At 46.0% G+C, this 26,045-nt stretch overlaps 1 protein-coding gene across 1 annotated transcript in view; it reads right to left on the bottom strand.

Annotated features, from left to right (window-relative positions):
* LOC111761848 (anthrax toxin receptor-like) overlaps positions 1–26,045 on the bottom strand; it is a 63,810-nt gene that overhangs the window by 20,468 nt on the left and 17,297 nt on the right. The window contains exons 7-10 of the mRNA XM_058299585.2: positions 5,711–5,782; positions 4,949–5,020; positions 3,698–3,779; positions 3,558–3,591 (exon numbers count right to left, since the gene is read on the bottom strand). Of these exons, the coding sequence (XP_058155568.1) occupies positions 3,558–3,591; positions 3,698–3,779; positions 4,949–5,020; positions 5,711–5,782 (260 nt within the window). The remainder of the gene's footprint in view (positions 1–3,557; positions 3,592–3,697; positions 3,780–4,948; positions 5,021–5,710; positions 5,783–26,045) is intronic.

The following is a 26,045-nucleotide window of genomic DNA, read 5'->3' as shown; positions in this document are numbered from 1 at the left end:
AAGTGGCTCACAGGTAATTGGTTAATTAAATACCAGGCTCGATTACTAGAGACCCCTAAGGTGCAGATAAGAACAGATCAGACTCTCAACCCAGCCACCCTACTACCAGTAGACGGCCAAAGTCAGATCCTGAGGGGCCCCTTCTCCACTCCTGCCTTGAAACTCTTAACCAAAACTACGCAAGCAGGCCAGATTTAAAAGATGCGCCTCTTGTGAACTCAGACATTGAATGGTTCACAGATGGAAGCAGTTTTATCAAAGAAGGAATTAAAAGGGCAGGCTATGCCGCGGTTTCTCAATTTGAAACCATAGAAGCCAAATCTCTCCCCCCTGGAACTTTAGCCCAGAAAGTAGAGTTGATTGCCCTTACCCAAAGTTTAAAGCTAGTAGCTGGGAAACAGGCTAATATTTACAGACTCTAAGTATGCTTTCGTTGTCTTTTGTGTTCACTCTACTGTATGGTGAGAACGAAGCTGCTTACTAACAGTGGATCACCTATTAAGCACAGGCAAGAAATCCTAGACTTATTGGAAGCCATAGTGTTACCTCAAGAAATAACAGTAATGCACTGTCCAGGGCAGCTAGCCTGGGCTTCACCCTGGAGGCTGATGGGTGGCTTGGTAAGGATACTCAAGTCTACCTGCCAGGAGCAGTGCAGTGGAAAGTCCTTCATGGACTTCACCAAGCCACTCATCTGGGGAGGGAAGCCCTAACCAGCTTAGCCAAACAGGTTTTCGAAGGACAGGGCCTGGTGAAGACAGTCAAAGAAGTTACCGGGAGTTGCTCCCTGTGTGCAGTTAATAACTCAGACAATGGGAGGCTTCACCATCCTCCCCCCTTAAACCTCCCTGTCCAGGTGCAGGGATCATACCCTGGAGAGGACTGGCAGATAGACTTCTCCCACATGCCATCTTGCAGGGCTTAAGTACCTCTTAGTAGTGGTAGATATTTTTACTGGGTGGGTGGAAGCTTTTCCCACTAGAAGAGAAACAGCAAATGAGGTGCCTAAAGCTCTCATAAGGAAATAGTTCCAGGTTTGGACTTCCTAAGTCCCTCCAAAGTGATAATGGGCTTTACTAGTAAACTAACCCAAAGCCTATCAGCTGCCCTCAGAATTAAATATCATCTCCGTGGTTCCTGGAGGCCCCAATACTCAGGGAAGGCAGAGAGAGTTAACTGCACCTTAAAACAGATTCTAGCTAAACTCTGCCAGGAAACGGCATCCCCTTGGGTCACCAGTCTGCCCATGGCCTTACTAAGGCTATGTTTAGCTCCCAAAGACCCACTTCAGCTGAGCCCCTCTGAGATGGTCTATGGACAGCCTTTCCTTACCCAGGACCTGGTACTAGATCCAGAAATTCAAGAGCTCACAAACTATTTTATCAACCTAGGGAAAAATCAAGTCATCCAGGAGCTTGGAAACAAAATTCTTCCTACCCATGAATTATCTTTACCCAAAGTAAACCTGGAGACCAGGTTCTGATCAAAATCTGGCAAGAAAACAGGCCTCACTCTCAATTAAAGCCTAACTGGAGAGGACCTTAGCTTGTGGTTTTAATCACTCCCACCACTGTTAAAATTAAAGGCATTGCCAGCTGGGTACACTTATCCCGAGTGAAGCCAGCTGTCCAAAGACGTACTGACTCACCAGAAGCACCTGACGGGTCATACGAGTGCCAGCCATTGGATGGCCTAAAATACCTCTTCAAGAGACAAAGCTAAGTATCATCTGGGTCTCTAACCCATCACCTTAAGAAAACCCTTGTCTGTTTTCATTTGAAAAAGGCAATGTCTCTTCTCATCTCCCTCTTGGCTACTTTAGGCATAACCACCTCCATTGAAAACTGGGATTGGCAATCTATACCAAATCCCATTATCTGTTTTAGCTACTCCCTAGAGCTACCTAACATCATAAATGAAACCAGCTGTGCCTTAGAAGCTCCAAAACAGCAAGCAGACTCTTGCTGCTGTGGTGATGCAAAATCGCAGGGCACTTGACATGCTAACTACAGCACGGGAAGAGTATGTCCTTTCCTTAAGGAAGAATGTTGTCTCTATGTAAATTACTCTAAAACAGTCCTAAACAGTATTCAAAAGCTGCAAAATAAAACCCACCACTGTCAGAGAAACGCAGCCTTTACAGACACCTGGCCTTTTCTACTTCTGTGGTCCAGTGTTCTCTCAGTAGGACCATATATTCTAAAAATTCTAATTAAGTTTATTTCTTCCAGAATCAACATCTTGTTAGCCATATGAGGATTTCATCCAGCTTCATACAGGATGCCAGATCCATCTTCCTCCAACTGAGATAGAAGAGCAAGGGAGTTTTACACTTGTCAGGTAGGGCATACTGCCCCTAACCAGTAGAATGTAGCTACAGAAAAATGATCATCTCCCTTCAGCACCCCTTTAAGATTGACAGTGTAAACTCACTGAGGGGGGAATGAAGCAGGCTCGTAGGATAGGGAATCAATAGATGGGTCTGGAACCTGGCAAGAAGCCCACGTGGACATCAGTAACCCCCAAGACGGCTGCTGGAGGACACTCCCCAAGATTCTGCCTTTCAGAACAAAGACTTCTTCTGGAAGCCAGGAGAAGCCCTGGATATTCCCCAAGGACTTTGTCATTGGGTGCTCACGGGGGAATTGATGGGCGAGGTAATCAGTCAAAAGAGCAAATAGCTGGGACCCCTCCCCTGCCATTAGCAAAGGGGCAGAATAATTAATAGTTCAAAAAGCCAGGCGTGGGGCCTGAACGCACGTTCTCACTCTCTACTCTCCTCTTGCCCCTGGACCCGTTCCTGCCCTCTGGGCACTGATCTCACCATTTTTCCTCTGCCATGTGGCCACGCAAGTAAACCTGGGCATTTATAATCTATAATGGGGAAGTGTAGCTTGTAAATTAGCTCTCTTTATCACTTTTCAGCCCCTTCCTCTCTACCTGGAACCCCTAATCTGTTATTTTTCTCCCACTTCTTGTTCCTCCCTACCTGAATAAAGTACTAGCCTAACTCCCCTGACATGTTCTTGAAATTTGTTTCTGCAGCATAGTCAAAGAACCTAAATAAAATCCGGTAACACCTGGAAGGACGTCAGTCCTGGTCTGAGGACAGCACCCAGCACCATCAGGGAGGGAGGCACAGGGTGGAAGGAAGAAGAGCCGAAAGCCACAGTGCAGCTCAGAGGCCGCAGTGGGCAGCAAAGGGCGGCAATCGAGAAGACGTTCTGTAAACCAAACCCTACGTCTGTGCGGGAACATTGGCTGCTTCCTTTTCTTTTCCCAACTGCAGGTCAGAGAGAGAAGTGGCCTCACCTGGACGCACCTGCAGCCTCTCAAGACCAAAGGTGCAGGCAGGCACCTTAGTTCTCATAAAGGCGAGATGGGTATTATCTTAGCCTCCTTGTCCAGAGGAGGAATCTGTAACTTGGAGACTGTGAGGAACTTCCTCCAGCTCAGAGCTAGAACGTGGGGGAGGGATCGGGACCCGGAATGCGCTGATGCCCAAGCCTGGCCTTCCCCTTGACCCCTGAAACCACGGAGGGCAGGAGGGGGCTTACCTCCAGCAGTGGCTTTTGCAATTTGGTTATTTGCCTGCAATAAATGAAGGAACATTGGGAGAGAGGCATTAGATGATCCAAGGAATAGTCCGAAAACTTAATCAATCTGGAAAACTTCTCTGAGCTCTAGCAGTCTGTACCATTTCAAATCCTTTATCCATGTACGTAGCTCCTACAGGTACTACAGCTTTAAGTTCCTTAAGACCTTCCTGGATTTTTTTCCTGAAACAAAACACAGAAAAGGCAGTGGAGGTGGGCGTGGCCTCCCACAGTCGCTCTGCGTGGACGTGCAAGGACACGGTGCATCTCACGCAGACAGGGCCCCACTGTCCCCATGGGCTCAGCCTGGCTTGCTCGGAGCTTGTCCCTGGCCCACGGCCCCCAGTCCCAGGGGGTCTTGCCTTTGACCGTCCCTGCACGTGCAGCTGCAAGTCAGCCTCATGAGGGACTGGTGTTTTCACGAACTCCTGTGGGACCCCGGCAGGCGGCCCATGGGAGGTTTAGTTTGGGAAAGCTCGTCCTGCTTCTCGGCCGCCCTCCCCCTCCCATTCCGCAACCCCCTGGGGGGCTCAGCCCCACGAGCTGCTTGTGTAGGCGCTAGAGGAAGTAGCCAACAGGCCAGAGGGGGTTCCTGGGCTGCTAGGGGAGAGAGGCCGAAAGCTGCAAGGAGCGTGGGCAGGGGGGGCAGTGGGGGCGGCCTCACAGGCCCACCCAGTCTAGGAGGTGGGGCTGGGACCCCTGGAGGCTGGTGTGCAGGCTCCGCCTCTCTGGGCAAGCCCCTCCTCCTGCAGGTGCCTCTTCCCCCTCCCCCTCCCCATCTCACTGTCCTGACAGCCTAGCGGGGGCCGCTCAGCCCCTGTGCTCTGGCCTCTGTCCCCACAGCAGATCCTCCAGGACCCTGCACCTGCCGCCCGTGGCCACACGTTCCCCACACCCCCCAAGGGGGTCAGGCTCCCTCTGCTCCCAGGCCCAGGGACCCTTCAGGCCCCACCCCATCCCTCTGCCCCACCCCTCCTCAGTCCTGTGGGAGCATCAGTCCAGGCTGCCCCAGCTCTGCTGCAGGCCACGCGCCCCCAGGGCTGCTGCTTGAGGACTCGGGGCTCCCTGGACGTGTCCCCCCTGTACGCTCACATCTCCTGCACTCCCCAGCCCCCCATTCCTGTTATACACACACAACCCCTCTCCCCAGAGAGGCAGTGCCAGCCTCCCAGCACGGATCTCTGCACGCCACCCCCAGGCCCACATGACCCCCAGTCTTTTGGCTCCCCACTCAGCCCAGCTGGGGCTCCAGGCACTGGCATCCCCAAGGGCCCTGAGCCCTGCAGCCCACCAGGTGCTCCGCCAGCCCCACTCTTCCTGCCTCTGCCTGGAGAAGGCAAGGTGCCACTTACCTGTCTGCTGTGAGCGGCAAGAGGGTAGTGCCGTGATCGGAGTACAAGATGAAGGATATCCTCAGCTTTGGGCTGCGAGGAAGTGCCCACTTGTGAGAGGTGGCTCACAGCTGGAAGCTGCACACCCAGGCAGCCAGGCCAGGCCCCCAGCCAGCCGCCCCCTCCCCACTGCGTCTCACGTCTGGGCCCACTCCCCACCAGGCAGTGCCCACAGCTTCATTCAGTGAAGGACTTGGAGGCTTCACGCAAGAGCAGGTGCCAGGATGGCATTCTGCCCACCCCTAGTGCCCAACACCCCAGAAGATGCATGTGCACAACTGCACACACCTGTGCACACCTGCACACACCTGCACACACCTGCACACACTTGAAAGTGACATCAAGACCTGCACTCACGTCCCTAAGGCGTCTCCCTTCTACTGTGATATTCTTGCAGCTCTGTCCCTCCTTCCCCTCCCCCATCTCCCCTCCTCCCTCCTCCACCAATTAGCCCCTCTGGGGAGCTGGTCACCACCTCCCTGTCCTGGCCGTGGATGGACTTTACTGAGCTCCCCCCCTTGGCACCACCCCTCGGCCACCACAGGGGACATCCACTGGCATCTGCATCTGTCCATCTGTCCTCTGCTCTGGTTCAGAGCCCTGGGCTTGCGGCTCCCACCCGAGGGATGTGCAGGCCCCTGGAGGCTCCAAGGGATGTGTGCTCTGCCTGGCCGGGGCCGAGCTCCCACAGCCCAAGGGGCCCACAGCTCGGAGAAGCCGTACTTCTGGAACTTTTTCACTAAATCTTCCACCCAGTAGTAAATGTCCAGCCAGTTGTTGTTCACACTGCCTGACCTGAAAACAAAAAGGCAAGGTCAGGGGACGAGGTGCACTGGTTGGGCAAGCAGAGTGTCTATGTGTCCCCCAATTCCAGCAGCTTCTCTAACAATCTCTTCCCTCCCTGGCACAGCCTTATAGAGCAGCGGCCCTCAGGCACCAAGGCACATCTGGTGAGCAGGGCAGGGGGGTGACCCCTGGTCCATTTGTCCAGGTCACCAGAGCTTCTTGGACCTGGGCCTTCCCCAAGTCAGTCCCAGGCCAAAGGAGGGGTGGACCCTAGGTGGGGCCGAGAGGGCCCAGAATGGGGGTGATGGATTGGCTGGCAAAGCCCCAGTGGATTCTGAAGGTCCTCCTCTCCTGGGTCCACCCCTCCTTGGCAATGGCCATTCCCAGTGTCTGCTCCTCTCTCGTTGAGGGGGGGAGGGGGCTTTTTTGCATCAGTCCCATCCAAAGTCCCTTGGAGGACACAGCCCAGCTCAGCAGGTCACGGCACGGCTGATGCGGACGTGCTGCCCTGGACACTCGCATTCTTGGGTTTCAGACTCTCCCCGACCTCCCCCTTACAGAAGACATTCACTCTGGAACCCTTGTTGCAGAAGGGAGGCGGGCAGATTGGACCTTCTTCTCTCCCTTCTTTCTTAGCCACCTGCATAGTGCAGGCACTCCTGGCATGGAAGTTCTCCAGCTGTCAATGCCAGGGTGTGAGCAGGAGGAGACCCAGACAACTGCCTTGCTGCCTCATCAGGTGCTGCCCAGCAGGGAAAGCCACAGGCCACTCCTGCCCACACTTTCAGACTCTTTCTCCCACTGAGCAAATGGAGAAGCTTCTCCAGGTTATATTCACTGCCTGGAAGGAGAGTGAGAAGGTTGAAGGAAGTTTCTGGCCAGGTAGGAAGCTGCTCACATCTGTGTATCTATCCAGGGTTCAAGGTCTTTGCAAGCCCACAGATCTGTCGACCTGCATAGTGCCATGGAGATGGGGTGGTCCCAGGCTCCCTGTTCCCTTCTGGGCTCTCTCTCTGGATCTGTGACTGCTCAGGTCTCTCCTAAGCCACGCATCAGAGGGCCCAACCATCTGGAGGCCCTTCCTCTCTCCTCCAGCAAACACCGTACCCACGAACTCGTGCACCCTTCCGTGGTTTGGAGCTATGTGTTCCATAAAAATATTCCGTGGGTTATGGCAGTATATATAATGTCCAGCATCTGTCCCTGAGATATCATTTAGGACAACTCCAAGTCCCAAAAACACCCCCACATCTCATCTCCTCTTCCCTCTCCCTGCCCTCAGTAAATACCATGGCCACTTTCTTCAGATCAATGCTACAGTTTCTTCTATTACTAGTCACAGTAATTCTATAGTAGAATACCAGTAAGTTCACTCTAATCCATATTTTATTCCCCCATCCTGTGGGCCCTGGGATGGTGATGTTCACTCCACCTCTATATCAAGGGGGGCATAGATCCCACAGGGTTGATGGATGTGATTCTCCTGCTTGGAGTTGTAGGCACTCTCAGTTCCCTGGTGTGGTGGTTGACCATCTTCCCCTCCCTGTTAGCTGACCTGTGCAAGTCCAACAAACCAGAGGGTAGGAGCTGCAACTCTGCTGAGGCTCAGGGCCTAGCTGGCACATGGCCAGTCCAGAGATTGAAATCTCCTTAAACTAAATCTGTTCCTCTGGGTTTGAACCCTTGCAAACAGTGCCTTTTGATGAGGTGGCTTCAGATAGGATGTGGTCCAGGATGGGTCCTAATCCTATTACTGAAGACTTTATAGGTAAGGGCACAGAGAAAAAGCCACAAAGGGAGCAGCTGGAAGGTGGAAGTCAACAGAGCCTAGAAGAGAAGCAGGAGACAGGAGAGGCTGCCATGTGCATTGCATCATGACAGAGGAGCTCAGGATCTAAGATATAAGCAGCCAGTCCCAAAACACCAGTCTTTGGGAAGAAAGCATCATCTTGACTTGGACTTCTCTCAGCCCCAAAATCATTAGCCAATAAATATTCATTGTTTAAGCCAACCATTGTATGGTATTTGATTTGGCAATGAGGAAACTAAAACAATTCTCAGTGTCCTGTTCATATGCGTTGCCATACACCCAAGAGCAACTGTCTCCTCCCCACCCTCTTTACTGCCTCCTCTAGGCTGTATCTAAAACTGCCAGCAGTCAATGAGGAAACTAAGGACATATTATTCTAATTCTATCAGGACTGTCACTAATGGGGTGCTTATGTCCCAGGCACTTTACATGCACGATTTCCAATTCCAAACCAACCCCAGGATCCAAGCAATACTCTCATTTTGCAGATGAGAAAGGTGTGGCTCAGGCAGGTCAGTTCATTTGCTATACTTCCTGGTGCTAGCATGGATAAGAACCCATCTCCAGTCACAAAGCACCTGTCCTGCCCATTGCAGGAGGCACAAACACTCTGGATCTTACCCCAGTACTGAGAAATAGCAAAGCACTAGTTTCTGAAAACCCACCCACAATATAGATTTTACCCTTGGCAACCCCTAGTACAATGTGTAAGACCATTCCTTTTCCTAGCTAATGTTAACACTGTTCACTTTCCTTCTCTTTATTCCTCTTCCCTTTTTGCCCTGTGTGAAAAGTACCTCCTAAAGAAGAATAATTACAAAAAGTATATGAGAAGCAATAGTCTTCAACTCACCACACCTTGTCTAGTTTCCAGTCTGAGATGATTTGGAAGGAGTGTCTAGACTCTAGAACAGTGAAGGAAGCAAGTACTCATTGCCCATAGAATGTATCACAGGAAACCCAAAGTCGTGAGAAAATCCAGCATGGAATACAAAAATTATGAAGGGCTTCTGGCACACAGAACCACAATCATATTTTAATGCCACACTCTTAGATGTCAATGGATAGACAAAGATCACTAGACACTTGAGGAACACCTCAGCTCTTGGTTGAGAATGCATTTCCCGCCCCCCCCCCATGTCTTCCTGGTTTTCCCCTCATATCCTCCTCTAGTACACTGTTTATTTTTCTCATGTATTTAGTATATATATATTTCTATTTTCTCCCAATAAAATTAAAGCTCGATGAGGACAGGGACTTTTTCTGGTTTTGACACTGCCTTCTCCTTGCTACCTAAATCAGTTGTTGACTGATGAGATGTTATACTGAATTATATTGAAAGAGATGTTCAGCAATAATTTGTGAGTCAGGGAATTAACAAATGAACTGACTTGTGTAATCCATGGGCAAAAGGTCCCAGAGCACTTTGGATGTGCCTGACCTGGGTCCAGGTCCAATTTCCAGCAGGGGCACTCTAAACCCCACACCCTGCCTCCTGGTGGCATGTGGGAGGAGGACTGCCACATGGCTGGTTCAGGGCACCCTCCCATTTCCCAAAGTCTGTGTCTCCGCCTCCCTGGCAGTTTGCTCCATATTCACCCTCCAATATTGCATCAGTCACCATGCTAGGTAAACTACCTACAAACCACCTTCATCATTGGCACAATCTGGCAAGGCAGGTATTTACTGATGGGGACTCTGTGATGCAAAGAGATGAAGCAACTTGCTGAATGCCATGGGGCCAGTCAGCCAGGTCTCTCTATCTCCAGTACTGGCGCTGCCTTCTAAGTGGTCATAATCCCTCTTTCCTGGAGTAGTGGATAGCACCCCTGGCCACATGTTCATCCAGGCAGCCACAAAATGGAGGATGCCATTGCCCTCCAAGCACTTCTTCATCCAGTTGGCATCCCATCTTTCATGTCCACTGGGATGAGCACAGGGCCCATGGGCTAAGGAGTCTACCGTGGTCTGCATAAGCCTCCTCTGACCCTCTTTGGCTACAAACAAGCTTGGGGCTTGTGATATCCCTATGCAAGGGCTGTTCTTGGCCAACCTCAGCATGCCCTCCATTTGCAGAATTCAGTAGCAGTCTGTCCTGGTCAGCTGGAATGGCAAATAAGAGGACTAACAATGAGGGGGGGGGCCTGTAGAGCAGCCTCAATCCTGAGGCCTGATCTTGGGACACAAGGGACTTGAGTTGCTTCTCCTCTTCCTCTGCCTTCCAAGGGTAGCTAGAGAATCTTATGCTGCCTCTCCCCCTTAAGAAGTCAAGGATGAGTCATTGGGGCAAAAAAGTAGAATAGTTTACTGATTTCTCTCCACCAGTAAAATGAGTAAGCTTGAAAAAGAGAATAGAATTAACTAGATGGTAACCCTGGAACCAGATTGGCCACTTAGAATAACCACAGCTGTTAAAGATAAAGGGAAAGCCTACTCTGAGTTCAGCTTTTATAAATGCAAGTTCCAACCAGTGACCAGCCTCCATTCCTCAGCTGACACACTGCGAGCAGAAATGGTGGTGGCTATAAAAACAAAGCCAGGATTCCAGGAGCAGCTGGCTGTGGCCATAGTGGGCAGAGGAAACCTTATCCTCCACAGCTCGGGTTTGTGCTTGAGGTTGATCTAGGGATCCTTGAGAGACCAGCACATATGCCAGCTTTGGTTTTTGTCACCTTAAAAGAACCAGCCTCTAACCTCTCACCAGCATCTACCAGGTCATAAAGAGCCAGTGCACCTTTTTTCTCCTTCCTTTTCTTTTGGTTGGTTACTTCTCTCTCTCTCCTCTCTCCTCTCTCCTCTCTCTCATTTTCTCTCTCTCTCTGTTTCTTGGTCTGGTGTATCTCCAAGGGACCTGCTAGCCTCATTTTCAGCACTCTCTCTGGTAATGATTCTGGTCTTCCAACAGCATCTACTGAGATGAACAGAGACAGGGCCCCTTTATTTTATGTTGGTTCCTTTCTCTTTTTTGTTTCTTTGTCTTGTGGATTCCTGAATAACAAGCAGATTAGCTTTAGTTTCAGCTCATGCAACAGCAGGTTCCAGTTACCTACTGGTATCTACTGAGAGACTTGGAGAAGGAGTAGATTAATTAGGAGGGGGGCTTGTATTAGTCAGTGGTCTGTAGGAAAACAGAACTGACAGGAGAGACATGTAAATAGAAACAGATTTTATAAAATTCTCCCATGCAACTGTGAGAATGCAGAAGTCCAAATTCTGCAGGGCAGGTTACAAACCAGGGGCTCCAATGAAACTCCTTGATGAGTTCGCAGGAGATGGTGGCTGTCCAAAGTAGAGCTGGGAATTCTCTCTCTGAATACTTAAATCATTTCCCCTTTTAAGACCTTCCACTGTCTGGGGAAGATTGTTACTCATGGCTGACAGCAATCTCCTTTATTGATTGTAGATGTAATCAGCCATCTATGCAATCACATTATTGATAATTAGAGTCCATGAAATGTCATTGTACTACAATTAGCCCAGTGCTTGCTTGACCAAACAACTGGGCATCATTACCTGGCTGAGTTGACACATTAGCCTAACCATCACAGTCCACCACTTGTTAACCTGGCAGCCAAACACATTACCTTAAATCATACTTAAGTCTCTAAATAAAAACAATGACAGACATATATAGTTCCACCAACAATATTCAATTGCCCTGTGTACAACCAGAAACATACTAATTCCCTCCAGAATAAGGTGCAAGTCCTTGGGTAATATTCACTCTTAAACTTGACATCCTTAAATATTATAACAAGAAACTAATATAACTTCTGCCATATGATGAGGGAAAAGGTCAGGAAAGAGAACCTTTTACATATTCATTTTATGTACATATGCAATCATATTCATAACAAAACAAGGAAGAAAGATTCATGACCATTATAGTCCTCATTTCTGTAATTGGCCACATGGTTGAAGTTCATATTTCTCACTACCTTCTTCCACTACCCATTCCATGTTCCCTTCACCCTCAGCAAGCACTTCAACTGGCTGTGGTTCTTTTCCTGATGGGATCACCCAAACTTTTATTCCTAAAGGTTCTGAACTATTTTAGCCCTGCTTGGATTGTGTTGTTGCAGTTTTCCATTGACTTTAATCACAGTGTGTGGTAGTACTAAGAGACCCGCTAAAGGCCCTTCCAGGCAGTCTTCCTTGCCTCCATTATTTAGGTGCAGTCCTGTTTTCCCCTGATAGTCAGGATCAACCAACCCAGCCAGTACAGTAATTCCCGTCTTTGCCTGTTGATTCAGAGGAGCCCAAAGTGGCTAGGTGGCAGTCTCAACTTCCAGTTAAGTGGAAACATTGTTGTGTTCCCTGGTGGAACTGCTCCTCCTTTTGGAACTAAGACCTGTAGACCAGCAAAGATTAAGGTTGCAGGGACAGGAAGCAAAAATTTTCCTAGTGCATCACTAGGATTAATAGTGGGCAGTGCCACTCCCACTGTCACCACTTGATTCCTGGACCTATGAATCCTGGCTGTGGGAGAAACAGCACCATAAAGTGATCAGAGAATAAACAGCCTCCTGGAGAACATTGCCCCAGCCCTGCAAGGTATTGCCACCTAGTTGATGCTGTGATTGAGTCTTCAAAAGGTCATTCCAGAGAAAGAAGAGGCAAGATGGTGGCTGCGTGAGCTTGCCTGGTAGTGTCTCTGCAGGGGGCGGCTGGGCAGCGTTGAAGGCTCTTTGGGACCACGCTGTTTCGAGGATTTTGGCTGGTTGGAAGGTGTCTGGACGTCAATTCGGTGGGAAGGTAACAGAGAGGATACGTCTATAATATATAAACGGAGGTCCCAGCTGGGCGTGGGAAGTTCCCTCCGGGGGTGGGCGGAGACGCGGTAGCGGGCGCTCCTGCAGCTCCGGAGCCGCGGCGGCCAGGGTTTTTGTTTTTTTTTTCCTTTTTCTGGAGGCTTTGCGGTGCTGAGGAATTCGCGGATACTGGGCTGGCTGGTGAGGGATTGTTGGGACAAGACTCCTTTGCAGATCGATTTGGGGAGACAGACGGTGCTTTGTTGTGAAGCGGGGGACGTTTTGGTTGCCGGACAGGGGGGGTTGCGCTTCCGCCAGGAGCCCCATCCCCACAGGTCTGGCTGCCGATCTGCAACGGAATTGGATTTTGGGCAATAAGGGGACACAATTGGGAGACTGTTGTAGGGTGCAGTGAGGGAGGGGGACACATCTGGAAGCTGATTGGGGAATATTTTGCGAAGTTTGGGATTTCAGATCTTAGAGTCTGTTTTCGGAGTTTCCAGCTGAAGCCCACCCCACCCGGTGGGGCTTGGGATCTGGGTCATTGAACTGGCCGTGGTGTAGAGGCGCCCTCAAGTGGCCGTTGCGTGGGAGCACAGGGAGGGAGCTGTCCAAAGACTGAAACCCTGAGGAGTAGGTGAATTTCAGGGATCAGACATTCAATATAGAATTCGCGGATCTGGCTTCCCCCACGGGGCTGGCACCCAGCTACGGGGATCCCTGAAGGCTGTGTTGCACTGCGGGGCTCCTAAGCTTTCTGTGGACCAGATTTGAGGTTGCCAGGTCTGGGTCCCCTGGACTCTGGCGGTCCACACCCCAGACTCACACCTCTTGAGTCTTCAGTGTCTCAGACTTTCCACCCCTGAATCCATCATGCCCTGGGGTCTACCTGGGGTCCATGAGTGCCCTGGACCTTAATGTTTGCGTTTTATCTTTATTGGTTCATATTGTTTTGTTTTTATTTTCACTTTATCTTATTTTTTACTCTTTTTGACGCCCTGATTGCTAATATTGCATTATCCCCTAGTCTTTTCTCCTAGCGTGTCCCCCAAAGTCCTTTTTTTTTATACAGTTATTTAGGGGTTTTTTTGGTTGTTGTTTTAGATAGTGTTGCAATTGTGACACGTGTATACCTGTATCTCTCTTCCCCCTATCTGTTCCCCACCGTTTGCCTATCCTCTTTTTCTTTCTTCCTTTCTTCTTGTCTTTCTTTTTTTCTTTATTATAATTAGGTTTTTTTTCTTTCTCGGTTTTCTCTTTCCCTCTTGTCCCTCATTTTCCACTTATTTTATTTTAATTCAGGTACACAATAGGTGCTACAGGGAACACCTCACATTTGCTGGGTTTTAACATCCTCCACTGCCTCATTTCTGTGTGAACTGATTTAGGCTACCTACACTATCCCCCTTCCCCTGCATCTTGATATCCACTATCATCTACTGTCTCTCCTATATTCCACCCCCCACCTCCCGTTCTTTGATCCACAAAGTGTCTAACTCTTAATTTCTAATGCCTTTGTTCTGTTTTCTGTCTGTTATCCACTCTTGAAACTATTACCTTTCTTTTCTTTTTCCCTCTCTCATGAAAACAATAGCTTTGTAGTTCATACCATATTCCGCCCATATTCAGTCATCTACTTCATAAAAGGTACTCTACCTACAGCTATAACTCTATACAATCTACATGAATCTAACCTCCATCCTCCCAGATCTCATATTCTTGCTTTGTTAACATACATTACCAATACTACTTTACACTTTTCCCTTGCTTACACAATTGCCTTTCCCCAACACTAATACTTTCCTCTAAAGTGAACTTAACCAACAACAAGTAACTAGAATAAGAAGAAAAAAGTGACAAAGAGAAGATATAACACCTATGCAAAAATAACAACTAATTAACCTCCAAAAGCAGACAAAGAAGCTAAGGAACTGATTAAATTCATCAAAATAAAGAGATGACCAGAAAGCAACAAAAATCTACAAACCAAACCAATAATCAGGAAAACATGACTGAATCCAATCAACAAACCAATAATCACGAAGGGGAGCAAAACTTGGCACAAGCAATGAAAGAACTCAGAACATTTATCACCGACAAATTTGATGCAGTAATGAAAGAGGTTAACAACATGAAGACATCACTTGGAGGGGAAATTGCAGACATACGCAAAAACATAACAGATATGATGGGAATGAACACCACAGTTCAAGAAATCAAAAATACACTTGCAGCAAATATCAGCAGACTAGAAGAGACAGAGCAGAGAATTAGTGATGTGGAAGACAGTACATCAGAAATCAAACAGATAGTAGAAGGGGTCAATAAGAAGATAGAAAAAATCCAATTAGGATTTAGGGACCTGAATGACAATGCAAAATGCTCAAACATACGTATTATAGGCATTCCAGAAGGTGAAGAGAAGGGAAAGGGGTCAGAAGGAGTGTTGCAGGAAATAATGGCTGAAAACTTCCCAAATCTACTGAAAGAGACAGAGGTACATATCCAAGAAGCACAGCGCACTCCACAAGTCATAAACCCCAACAGGCCCACCCCAAGACATATACTTATCAAATTATCCAAGGCTCAAGACAAAGAGAAAATCCTAAAAGCAGCAAGAGAAAAGAAAACCATCACATACAAGGGAAGCTCAATTAGATTAAGTGCTGATTTCTCTTCTGAAACCATGGAGGCAAGAAGACATTGGTATGATATAGTCAAGGTACTAAAGGAAAAAAACTTCCAACCAAGAATACTCTATCCAGCTAAACTAGCATTCAAACATGATGGAGAGTTCAAAATATTCACAGACAAACAGAAACTGAAAGAGTATACCAACAAGAAACCTCCCCTTCAAGAAATTCTAAAGGGAGTTCTGCAGGAAGAAAGGAAAAAACATGAAAGGCAAAGTTGGAGGAGAGTATAAGACCAACAACAACAACAAAAAAGACAAAAAAAATAAACAAACAAAATATGACAAACACAAATCCAATCAAAATATGGCTAACACAAATAATTCCTTGATAGTAATAACACTGAATGTCAATGGATTAAACTCACCTATCAAAAGATTCAGACTGGGACATTGGATAAGGAAATATGACCCATCCATATGCTGTCTACAAGAGACACATCTTAGACCCAGAGACGCATGGAGATTGAAAGTGAATGGCTGGAAAACAATCATACAAGCTAACAATAACCAAAAAAAGGCAGGAGTAGCTACATTAATATCAGACAAAATAGACTTTAAATGTGAAACAATTGTGAGAGACAAAGAAGGATACTATATTTTAGTGAAAGGGAAAATCTGTCAAGAAGATCGAACAATCATAAATATCTATGCCCCTAACAAGGGTGCCTCTAAATACGTCAGGCAAACACTGGAAAAACTAAGTGAAAGAATAGATGCATCTACAATTATAGTGGGGGATTTTAATACACCACTATCAACTCTGGACAGAACATCTCAAAAGAGAATCACCAAAGAAACAAAACATCTGAATAGTATATTAGAGGAGCTCGATCTAATAGACATATATAGATCGCTACACCCAAACACAGCAGGATATACATTTTTCTCAAGCGCACATGGATCATTCTCCAAGATAGATCATATGCTAGGCCACAAAGAAAGGCTGAACGAATTCAGAAAGATTGAAATCATACAAAACATTATCTCTGACCACAGTGGAGTCAAGCTGGAGATTTGCAAGGGACAGAGGCCCAGATTTCACACCACGATTTGGAAATTAAACAGCACACTCTTAGAAAAACAGTGGGTCAAAGAGGAAATCTCAAAAGAAATCAATGACTACCTTGAAACAAATGATAATGATAACACAACATACCAAAATTTATGGGATGCAGCAAAAGCAATACTGAGAAGGAAGTTTATAGCCATAAATTCATATATCAAAAAAGAAGAAAGAGCAAAAATTGAAGAACTAACTGCACATTTGGAGGAATTAGAAAAACAACAACAAAGTAACCCAACAGGAAGAAGAAGGAAGAAAATAACAAAGATAAGAGCAGAACTAAATGAAATAGAAAATAAGAAAGCACTTGAACAGATAAACAAGACCAAGAGCTGGTTTTTTGAGAAGATTAACAAAATTGACAAACCTTTAGCAACACTAACAAAGAAAAAAAGAGAGAAGATGCAAATACACAAAATAAGAAATGAGAAAGGCGATATCACCACTGACCCCACAGAAATAAAGACTATCATAAGAGGATATTTTGAAAAACTATATTCCAACAAAAATAACAATCTAGAGGAAATGGACAAATTCCTAGAAACACATAAGCAGCCCATATTGACGGAAGAAGAAATTGATGATCTTAACAAACCAATCACAAGCAGAGAGATAGAATCAGTTATCAAAAATCTCCCAACTAAGAAGAGCCCAGGGCCAGATGGCTTCACAGGTGAATTCTACAAAACATTCCAGAAAGAACTGACACCAATCCTGCTGAAACTATTCCAAAACATCGAAACAGAAAGAACATTACCCAACTCCTTCTATGATGCCAACATTACCCTAGTACCAAAGCCAAACAAAGACATCACAAGAAAGGAAAATTACAGACCAATTTCTCTAATGAACCTAGACGCAAAAATACTTAACAAAATACTTGCTAATCGTATTCAACAACACATTAAACGTATTATACACCACGACCAAGTGGGATTCATCCCAGGTATGCAAGGATGGTTCAACATAAGAAAATCAATCAACGTAATACACCATATAAACAGATTGAAGGAAAAAAATCACATGATTATATCTATTGATGCAGAAAAAGCATTTGACAAAATACAGCACCCTTTCTTGATAAAAACACTCCAAAAGATTGGAATACAAGGGAATTTTTTGAACATGATAAAGAGTATATATGAAAAACCTAAAGCCAATATTGTTTACAATGGAGAAATCCTAGACTCCTTCCCTCTAAACTCAGGAACAAGACAAGGATGCCCACTGTCTCCGCTCCTATTTAACATTGTCTTAGAAGTACTTGCACGAACACTGAGGCAAGAACCAGAAATAAAAGGCATTCAAATTGGAAAGGAAGAAGTCAAAATTTCATTATTTGCAGATGACATGATCCTATACATAGAAAACCCTGAGAGATCTACAACGAAGATTCTAGAACTCATAAATGAGTTTAGTAAAGTCGCAGGGTATAAGATCAATGCGCAAAAATCAGTAGCATTTCTGTACACCAATAATGAGCAAGATCAGGAGGAAATCAAGAAACAAATACCATTCACAATAGTAAATAAAAAATCAAATACTTAGGAATAAATTTAACTAAAGAGGTAAAGAACTTATACAATGAGAACTATACAAGATTGTTCAAGGAAATCAAAGAAGACCTAAATAAATGGAAGACTATTCCTTGTTCATGGATAGGAAGACTGAACATTATTAAGATGTCTATCCTACCAAAACTGATCTACACATTCAATGCAATCCCAATAAAAATCAACACAGCCTTCTTTAAGGAACTAGAAAAACTAACTATGAAATTTATTTGGAAAGGAAAGAGACCCCGAATAGCCAAAGACATACTGAAAAAGAAAAACGAAATTGGAGGAATCACACTACCTGACTTCAAAACATACTATAAAGCTACGGTGGTGAAAACAGCATGGTATTGGCATAAGGAGAGACACATAGACCAATGGAATCGAATTGAAAGCTCTGATATAGAACCTCACATATACAGCCACATAATATTCGATAAAGCCACCAAACCCTCTCAATTGGGAGAGAGTGGCCTATTCAACAAATGGTGTCTGGAGAACTGGATAGCCATATGTAGAAGAATGAAAGAGGATTACCATCTCACACCTTATACAAAGATCAACTCAAGATGGATCAAAGACCTAAATATAAGAGCCAAGACCATAAAAACCTTAGAAAGCAGTGTAGGGAAACATCTACAGGACCTTGTAATAGGAAATGGATTTATGAATATCTCACCAAAAGCACGAGCAGCAAAAGAACTAATAGATAAATGGGACTTCCTCAAAATTAAAGCCTTCTGCACCTCAAAGGAGTTTGTCAAGAAAGTAAAAAGGGAGCCCACACAGTGGGAGAAAATATTTGGCAATCATATATCTGATAAGAAACTTATAACTTGCATATATAAAGAACTCCTATATCTTGAAAATAAAAAGATAAACAACCCATTTAAAAAATGGGAAAAAGACTTAAACAGACACTTCTCCGAAGAAGAAATACAAATGGCAAGAAAGCACATGAAAAAATGTTCCAAATCTCTAGCTATCAGGGAAATGCAAATCAAAACTACAATGAGATACCATCTTACACCCATAAGATTGGCAGCTATGAAAAAAACAGAAGAATACAAGTGCTGGAGAGGATGTGAAGGAAGGGGAACACTCATCCACTGCTGGTGGGACTGCAGAAGGATCCAACCATTCTGGAGGACAGTATGGCGGTTTCTCAAAAAACTAGCCATAGATTTGCCATATGACCCAGCAATACCACTGCTGGGTATATACCCAGCAGAACTGAAAACAAGGACACAAACTGATATATGTACACCAATGTTCATAGCAGCATTGTTCACTATTGCCAAAAGTTGGAATCAACCCAAATGCCCATCAACAGATGAGTGGATCAATAAAATGTGGTATATACACACAATGGAATACTACTCAGCTGTAAGAACAAACACACTACAAACACATGTGATAACATGGATGAATCTTGAGAACCTTATGTTGAGTGAAGCAACCCAGACATTGAAGGACAAATACTACATGACCTCAATGATATGAAATAAACAAGCTGCCCTAGATAGCAAGAGACTGAACGATAGGCTTATAGGAAATCGGAGGGTGGAGGAAGGATATGAGCCGATGTCTGCAGGGGTGGAATTTAAGACGAGATGGTGGTAAGTATGAACACAAAGAAGAGATAAAAGGGGGGCAAGGGGTTGCCTTTGGTTGGGGCTTTACGGGTTTGAGGGTGGCTGGGGAGGGACGGATGGGTAACGTTGCCCAAAAGTAGGGGGAGGGAGGGGTAGCATACGAACACAGGAGAGGGTCAGGAGGTGGTGGAGAGTAAAATGCCGAGAAAATCATATCAAAATATAATAAAGAGGGTTACCTGTTTAGAATGCTCGGAGGGGAGGGTCTGATGCAGGACGGGCTCCTGGGGAATGTCTAAATGCTCATTCTGCCAGAGTGGGTGACACCATGGGGTAGAAACCCAAGTAGTGAGAGTGGGGGTGGACCCACATCCTGGGGAGGACTAATGACATCAAATAGAGGGAACTGTATCCCTCGAGAGAAAGGGTGGCTCCCAGGGCATTGGGGCAGTTGAGCAAGTTAGGCCCTGAACACTATTCCATCTATATCTGGAAGTGGCTCCTCAGGAAACGGAGGTTGGCTGTCACTGTGGGCACCAAGGTGGAAGGGAAAATGGACGTTAAATGTGTGGAACCAAAGTAAATGGGGGGCAAGAGAGGAGTTTCTTGAGAGTACACAAGGATGGATATAAAACATGTAATATTACACCATAACATATAGGAGATGACAGACTGATAATGTAAACCATAATGTAAAACATAGGATAACTAAAAATGTAAAGAACTGTGTATCCTAAAGTATGCACCATAATGTAAGCACACATGTTACCTTGTTAGAAAGCTAATATCTCAGACTCTGTACATCACCTTAAGTAAATATGATATGAATAGGGTGTAAGAGTATCACTGTGGAAGGGAAAAGGTTTTCTGGTGGATGTGTGGGAGTGCTGTATATTATATATATGCATTGCTGTGGTCTAGGACTCCTGTGAAGAAATGCTGAATAATTAGGGGGGGAAAAAAAAGGATAGGATGTGGAATTTTTTCAAATCAACATTCTTTATCTAAGTTCTTTATCTAACTTTATCCAAGTTCTTTATCTATCCTTTAAACCCATCGCTATATGCCATTCCCTAGTAAGGGACCATGACATTATATTGGGCTTCAAATTTCGGGGAGTTCTGGATCACAGAGTGTTTCAACAATGGCAATGGAGGGATACTGGTATGGGATACCAATGACAGGTGATATATGGCTGACAGGGAGCTGTACAGAACATATGTCCAGGGTGCATGGTAATGATTGGATATACTCATAGTGGCAACAATTAAAAACCACAGCACGGGGGGTACTGGGTTCCTGGCCAGTGGTGCTCTGTCATGGTCCCTAGGGGAGCAGCGACAGTCTCCCAGGTACAGCGGCGGGGACCGGGAGGGAGTGAGGGTTCAACAGTGAGCCCCTGATGCTAATGACTATGCTTGTGAGCTGATAAACCTAAAATAAGAACAAGGCCTAGAGCAACATTGTGCCTGGGAATTTCCTCCTGTCAGCCTTCATGTTACTCAAATGTGGCCAGTCTCGAAGCCAAACTCAGCATGTAAATGCAATGCCTTCCCTCCAGCATGGGACATGACTCCCGGGGATGAGCCTCCCTGGCAACGAGGGACCACTATCAACTACCAACTGATGATGCAACTGGAAAAGGACCTTATACGGAAGGTTCAATGTGGATCAGCAGAATATCCATGTCTACATAAAATAACATGACTTTAAAATGCTGTTTGACCTAAAGTAAGGGGGAAATGGAAAGGAGAAATGAGTTTATATGACTACAAGTTTCTAAAAAAGAGTCTGGAGGCTGGCAGAAGGATTGCCCTCATGCACAACTGAGCAGAGTCAGAGAGACAGATAAAGCAGATACAACCCCCAGATATTGGTTCCTTTGAAGGCTAAAGAGACCCATGGGAGTTATGGTCATGGCCGATGGGGTTAACTACCAGGGCAGATGGCCCCTCTTTGGAAATGGTGTTTATGTGTGATGAATCTGGACTCAGATGGGATCTCCCTTCATAAGACTTTCATGCTAATGTGCTGGAGGTGCAGTTAATGTTGGGGTTTAAGATATATTTAGGGGATTTGAATCTCTGGACTGACAATGTGATAGCCAGGTCCTGAGCCTCAACAGACTCCAGCACCTACAATCTGATTTATTGGACTTACCACACTCAGCTAAGATGGAGTTGAAGAAGGACAATCACCACACCATGGAGACTAGAGTGATTACAACTGAAAATGGGAGGATTGCATCCAGCATCCATGTGGAATCTGAGCCTCCTCTTGACATAGAGGTGCAATGGACACAACCAATCCAATGTCCACATAGAAGAGGTGGCATTGGATTGGGAAAAGTGGACATGGTGGACGATGGGTATGGGGAAAGGCAGGAAGAGATGAGAGGTGGAGGCGTCTTTGGGACATGGAGCTGCCCTGGATGGTGCCTCAGAGGTAATCACCGGACATTGTAAATCCTCACAGGGCCCACTGGATGGAATGGAGGAGAGTATGGGCCATGATGTGGACCATTGTCTATGAGGTGCAGAGGTGCCCAAAGATGTACTTACCAAATCCAATGGATGTGTCATGATGATGGGAACGAGTGTTGTTGGGGGGGGAGAGGGGGGGTGGGGGGGTGGGGTTGAATGGGACCTCACATATATATATTTTTTTAATGTAATATTATTACAAAGTCAATAAAAAAAAAAAGGTCATTCCACTGTTCTATCAATTCAGCTGCTGCAGGATCATGGGGACCATGGTAAGACCAGTGAATTCCATGAGCACGTGTCCATTCCCCCCACATCATTTGCTGTGAAGTGGGTTCCTTGATCAGAAGCAATGCTATATGGGATGCCATGACAGTGGATAAGACATTCAGTAAATCCATGGATGGTAGTATGGGAAGAAGCATTATGTTCAGGGAAAGCAAAGCCATATCTGGAGTATGTATCTATTCCAGTTAGAACAAATCACTGCTCCTTCCATGATGGAAGGGCTCCAATATAATCAACTTGCCACCAGGTAGCAGGCCTATCTCCTCAGGGAATAGTGCCATATCAGGGGCTGAGTGTGGGTCTCTGCTGCTGGCAGACTGAGCACTCGGCAGTGGCTGTAGCCAAGTCAGCCTTGGTGAGAGGAAGTCCATGTAGTTGAGCCCATACATAACCTCCATCCCTACCACCATGGCCACCTTGTTCATGAGTCCATTGGGCAATGACAAAAGTGGCTGGGGAAAGAGGCTGAGTGCGAGGCACAGATCAGGTAATTTTAACCACTTGATTATTAAAATCTTCCTTTGCTGAAGACACCCTCTGGTAAGCATTCATATGGGACACAAATATTTTCATGTTTGTTTGTTTTTGTTTGTTTGTTTGTTTGTTTGTTTTGCCTATTCAGAAATGTCAATCCACAAACCTCTTCTCCAGACCTCTTTGTCACCAATTTTCCAATCATATTCCTTTCAAATTTCTGACCAACCAACCAAACCATTGGCAACAGTCCACGAATCAGTGTATAAAGTCACCTTCAGTCATTTCTTCTTCCAAGCAAAATGAACAACCAGGTGCACTGCTCCAAGTTCTGCCCACTGGGAAGATTTACCCTCACCGTGGTCCTTCAGGGACATCTCAGAAAGGGGCTGCAGGGAAACGGACTTTGGCCCAGTGGTTAGGGCGTCCGTCTACCATATGGGAGGTCCGCGGTTCAAACCCTGGGCCTCCTTGACCCGTGTGGAGCTGGCCATGCGCAGCGCTGATGCGCGCAAGGAGTGCCGTGCCACGCAAGGGTGTCCCCCGCATGGGGGAGCCCCACGCACAAGGAGTGTGCCCGTGAGGAGAGCCGCCCAGCATGAAAAGAAAGAGCAGCCTGCCCAGGAATGGCACCGCCCACACTTCCCGTGCCGCTGACGACAACAGAAGCGGACAAAGAAACAAGACGCAGCAAATAGACACCAAGAACAGACAACCAGGGGAGGGGGGGAAATTAAATAAATAAATAAATCTTTAAAAAAAAAAAAAGAAAGAAAGGGGCTGCAGTACTGCAGCTTTTTGGGTGGCACCTGCCTATTGTGCAGAATCATCTGTAAACCAGGCCTGAGTTTTCTCTTCCTCAGTCAGCTGATTGTAAGGAACTCCCCAAGAATCCATTGTTGTGGGCTGAGAAAGAGAAGGTAACATGGAAAGAGTGATTGTGGGCATTTGGGCCACTTCCTCATATAACTTACTTGTGTCTTCAGGACCTGCTAGAGCCCTATCTTGTATATACTACTTCCACTTTATGATGGAGTGCTGTTGTGTATGTCTAACTTTATGGTTTGATGGGTCAGACAATATCCAGCTCATGATAGGCAAATCAGGTCTCATGGAAACTTGGTGGCCTATGATTCAGCATTCAGCCTCTACTAAAGTCCAGTAGCAGGCCAAAAGTTGTTTCTGAAAAGGAAAGTAGTTATCTGTAAAGGATGGTAGGGCTTTGCTCCAAAATCCTAAGTGGATGCATGGTGATTCTCTTATAGGGGCCTGCCAAAGGCTCCAGACAGCATGTATATTTGCCACTGTCACTTCTAGCACCATTGGATGTGCTGGATCTTATGGCCCAAGTGGCAGTGCAGCTTGCACAGCAGCCTGGACCTGTCGCAGAGGCTCCTCTTATTCTGGTTCCTACTCAGAACTAGCAGCCTTTCTGGCCACTTGGTAAATGGGTGAGAGGAATGTGTTGTCTCCAAAATCCAAAAGTGATCAAATAAGCATTGTGCCTCTTTTTCGATCATAGGAGGGGCAAGATGCAGCAGCTTATCCTTCACTTTAGAAGGGATATCTTGACAAGCCCCACACCACTGAAATTTCACCAAGATGGAGGGCCCTGTATTTTTGTTGGATTTATCTCCTATCCTCTGTCATGCTAGTGCTTTACCAATAAGTCTAGACTCATTGCTACTTCCTGCTCAGTAGATCCAATCAACATGATATCATTACTATAATAGACCAGTGTGATGTCTTGTGGGAGAAAGACATGATCAAGGTCTGCACGTACAATATTATGACATAGAGCTAGAGAGTTGATATACCCCTGGGGCAGGACAGTGAAGGTATATTAGTGACCTTGACAGCTGCAAGGAGACTGTTTCTGGTGGTCCTTACTAATGACAATTGAGAAAAAAGCATTTGCCAGATCAATAGCTGCATATCAGATTCCAGGTGATGTGTTGATTTGCGCAAGCAATGATATCATATCTGGGACAGTGGCTGCAATTGGAGGCACCACCTGGTTAAGTTTATGGTAATCTACTGTTATCCTCCAAGATCCATCTGTTTTCTGCACAGGCCAAATAGGAGTGTTGAATGGTGAGGTGGTGGAAATCACCACCCCTGAATCCTTCAAATACTTGCTGGTGGCACTGATCTCTATAATCCCTCCAGGAATCTGGTGTTGCTTTTTTATTTACTGTTTTGCTAGGTAGGGACAGTTCTAGTGGATTCCACTTGGCCTTTTCTATCATAATAGCCCTTACTCCACAAGTCAGAGATCCAGTGTACCTTCCCCAAGGGCACCTGGGCTTTTCCTCATTCAAGGGCTCTGTGTCTGTAAAGTCTGGGAATTGATTTAGGGGCCATGATTCTCTGCATCTGCAGTTCAAGTTAAGGTTTTGTTCACTCGGCCTAGAACTCTTCTGCTTATACAGATCAAGTAGGAATTTTGTAGACTGCCCGTGTGTTTCACTTCTAGGTATACTTCATGTTCTATTAGCCAACACCACAGCTCTATGTGACTCAGACTCTTTTGATTGCTGCTTTGAGTCTGCCTTTCATTGTGGTAGCCACACCCATCTTGCCTTTGGTGATTAACTGCTGATTCTTGGCTTTCACCAGGCAGAGATCCAATCATCCCCATAATGTCGAAGGATGCTAGTTCCATGACAGCAATTCCCACAGTAATATCTGGGTTAAAGAGAAAAGCAGCCACAGAGTTCTTCAGGGAAGATGAATTATTCTTACAAATTTATTCCTCACAGTCCTGGTTAAAGGTGTGTCCTGGACTTTCCTGGGTGGACAGGTCTTAAATGGTAATCCATTCTAGCATTCCAATCTCTCGAAGCCTCTGAATTCTCTCTTCTACAGTATACCAGGGTAAATCAGACATCTTGACCTTAGACATCCTAGGCCATCTTTTGGTCCATGTTTCATCCAACCACCCAAATAAACTGTTGGATCCCCTCCGAACCCCTCAAGCTACAGTATTGAATCCAGAATTTCTGCTTAGTGGACCCATATCAATATATTCAGCCTGATCCAACTTTATTTTTATTTTTTTAAAGATTTATTTATTTATTTAATTTCCCCCCCCTCCCCTGGTTGTCTGTTCTTGGTGTCTATTTGCTGCGTCTTGTTTCTTTGTCTGCTTCTGTTGTCGTCAGCGGCACGGGAAGTGTGGGCGGCACCATTCCTGGGCAGGCTGCTCTTTCTTTTCACGCTGGGCGGCTTTCCTCATGGGCGCACTCCTTGCGCTGGGGCTCCCCCACGTGGGGGACACCCTTGCGTGGCACGGCACTCCTTGCACGCATCAGCGCTGCGCATGGCCAGCTCCACACGGGTCAAGGAGGCCCAGGGTTTGAACCGCGGACCTCCCATATGGTAGACGGACGCCCTAACCACTGGGCCAAAGTCCGTTTCCCCTGATCCAACTTTATATTCATTCTGCCATTATCCCATATCCTTAATATCCATTCCCACACATATTCCCCTGATTTCTGTCTATATGAATTGGAAAACTCAGGTAGTTCTTTTAGAGTATAGCGTACTTCCTCATG

This window comes from Dasypus novemcinctus, chromosome 6 (assembly GCF_030445035.2).
Source record: "Dasypus novemcinctus isolate mDasNov1 chromosome 6, mDasNov1.1.hap2, whole genome shotgun sequence".
In the NCBI taxonomy this organism is placed as follows: domain Eukaryota; kingdom Metazoa; phylum Chordata; class Mammalia; order Cingulata; family Dasypodidae; genus Dasypus; species Dasypus novemcinctus.
This window is presented reverse-complemented; position numbering and strand designations above follow the sequence as displayed.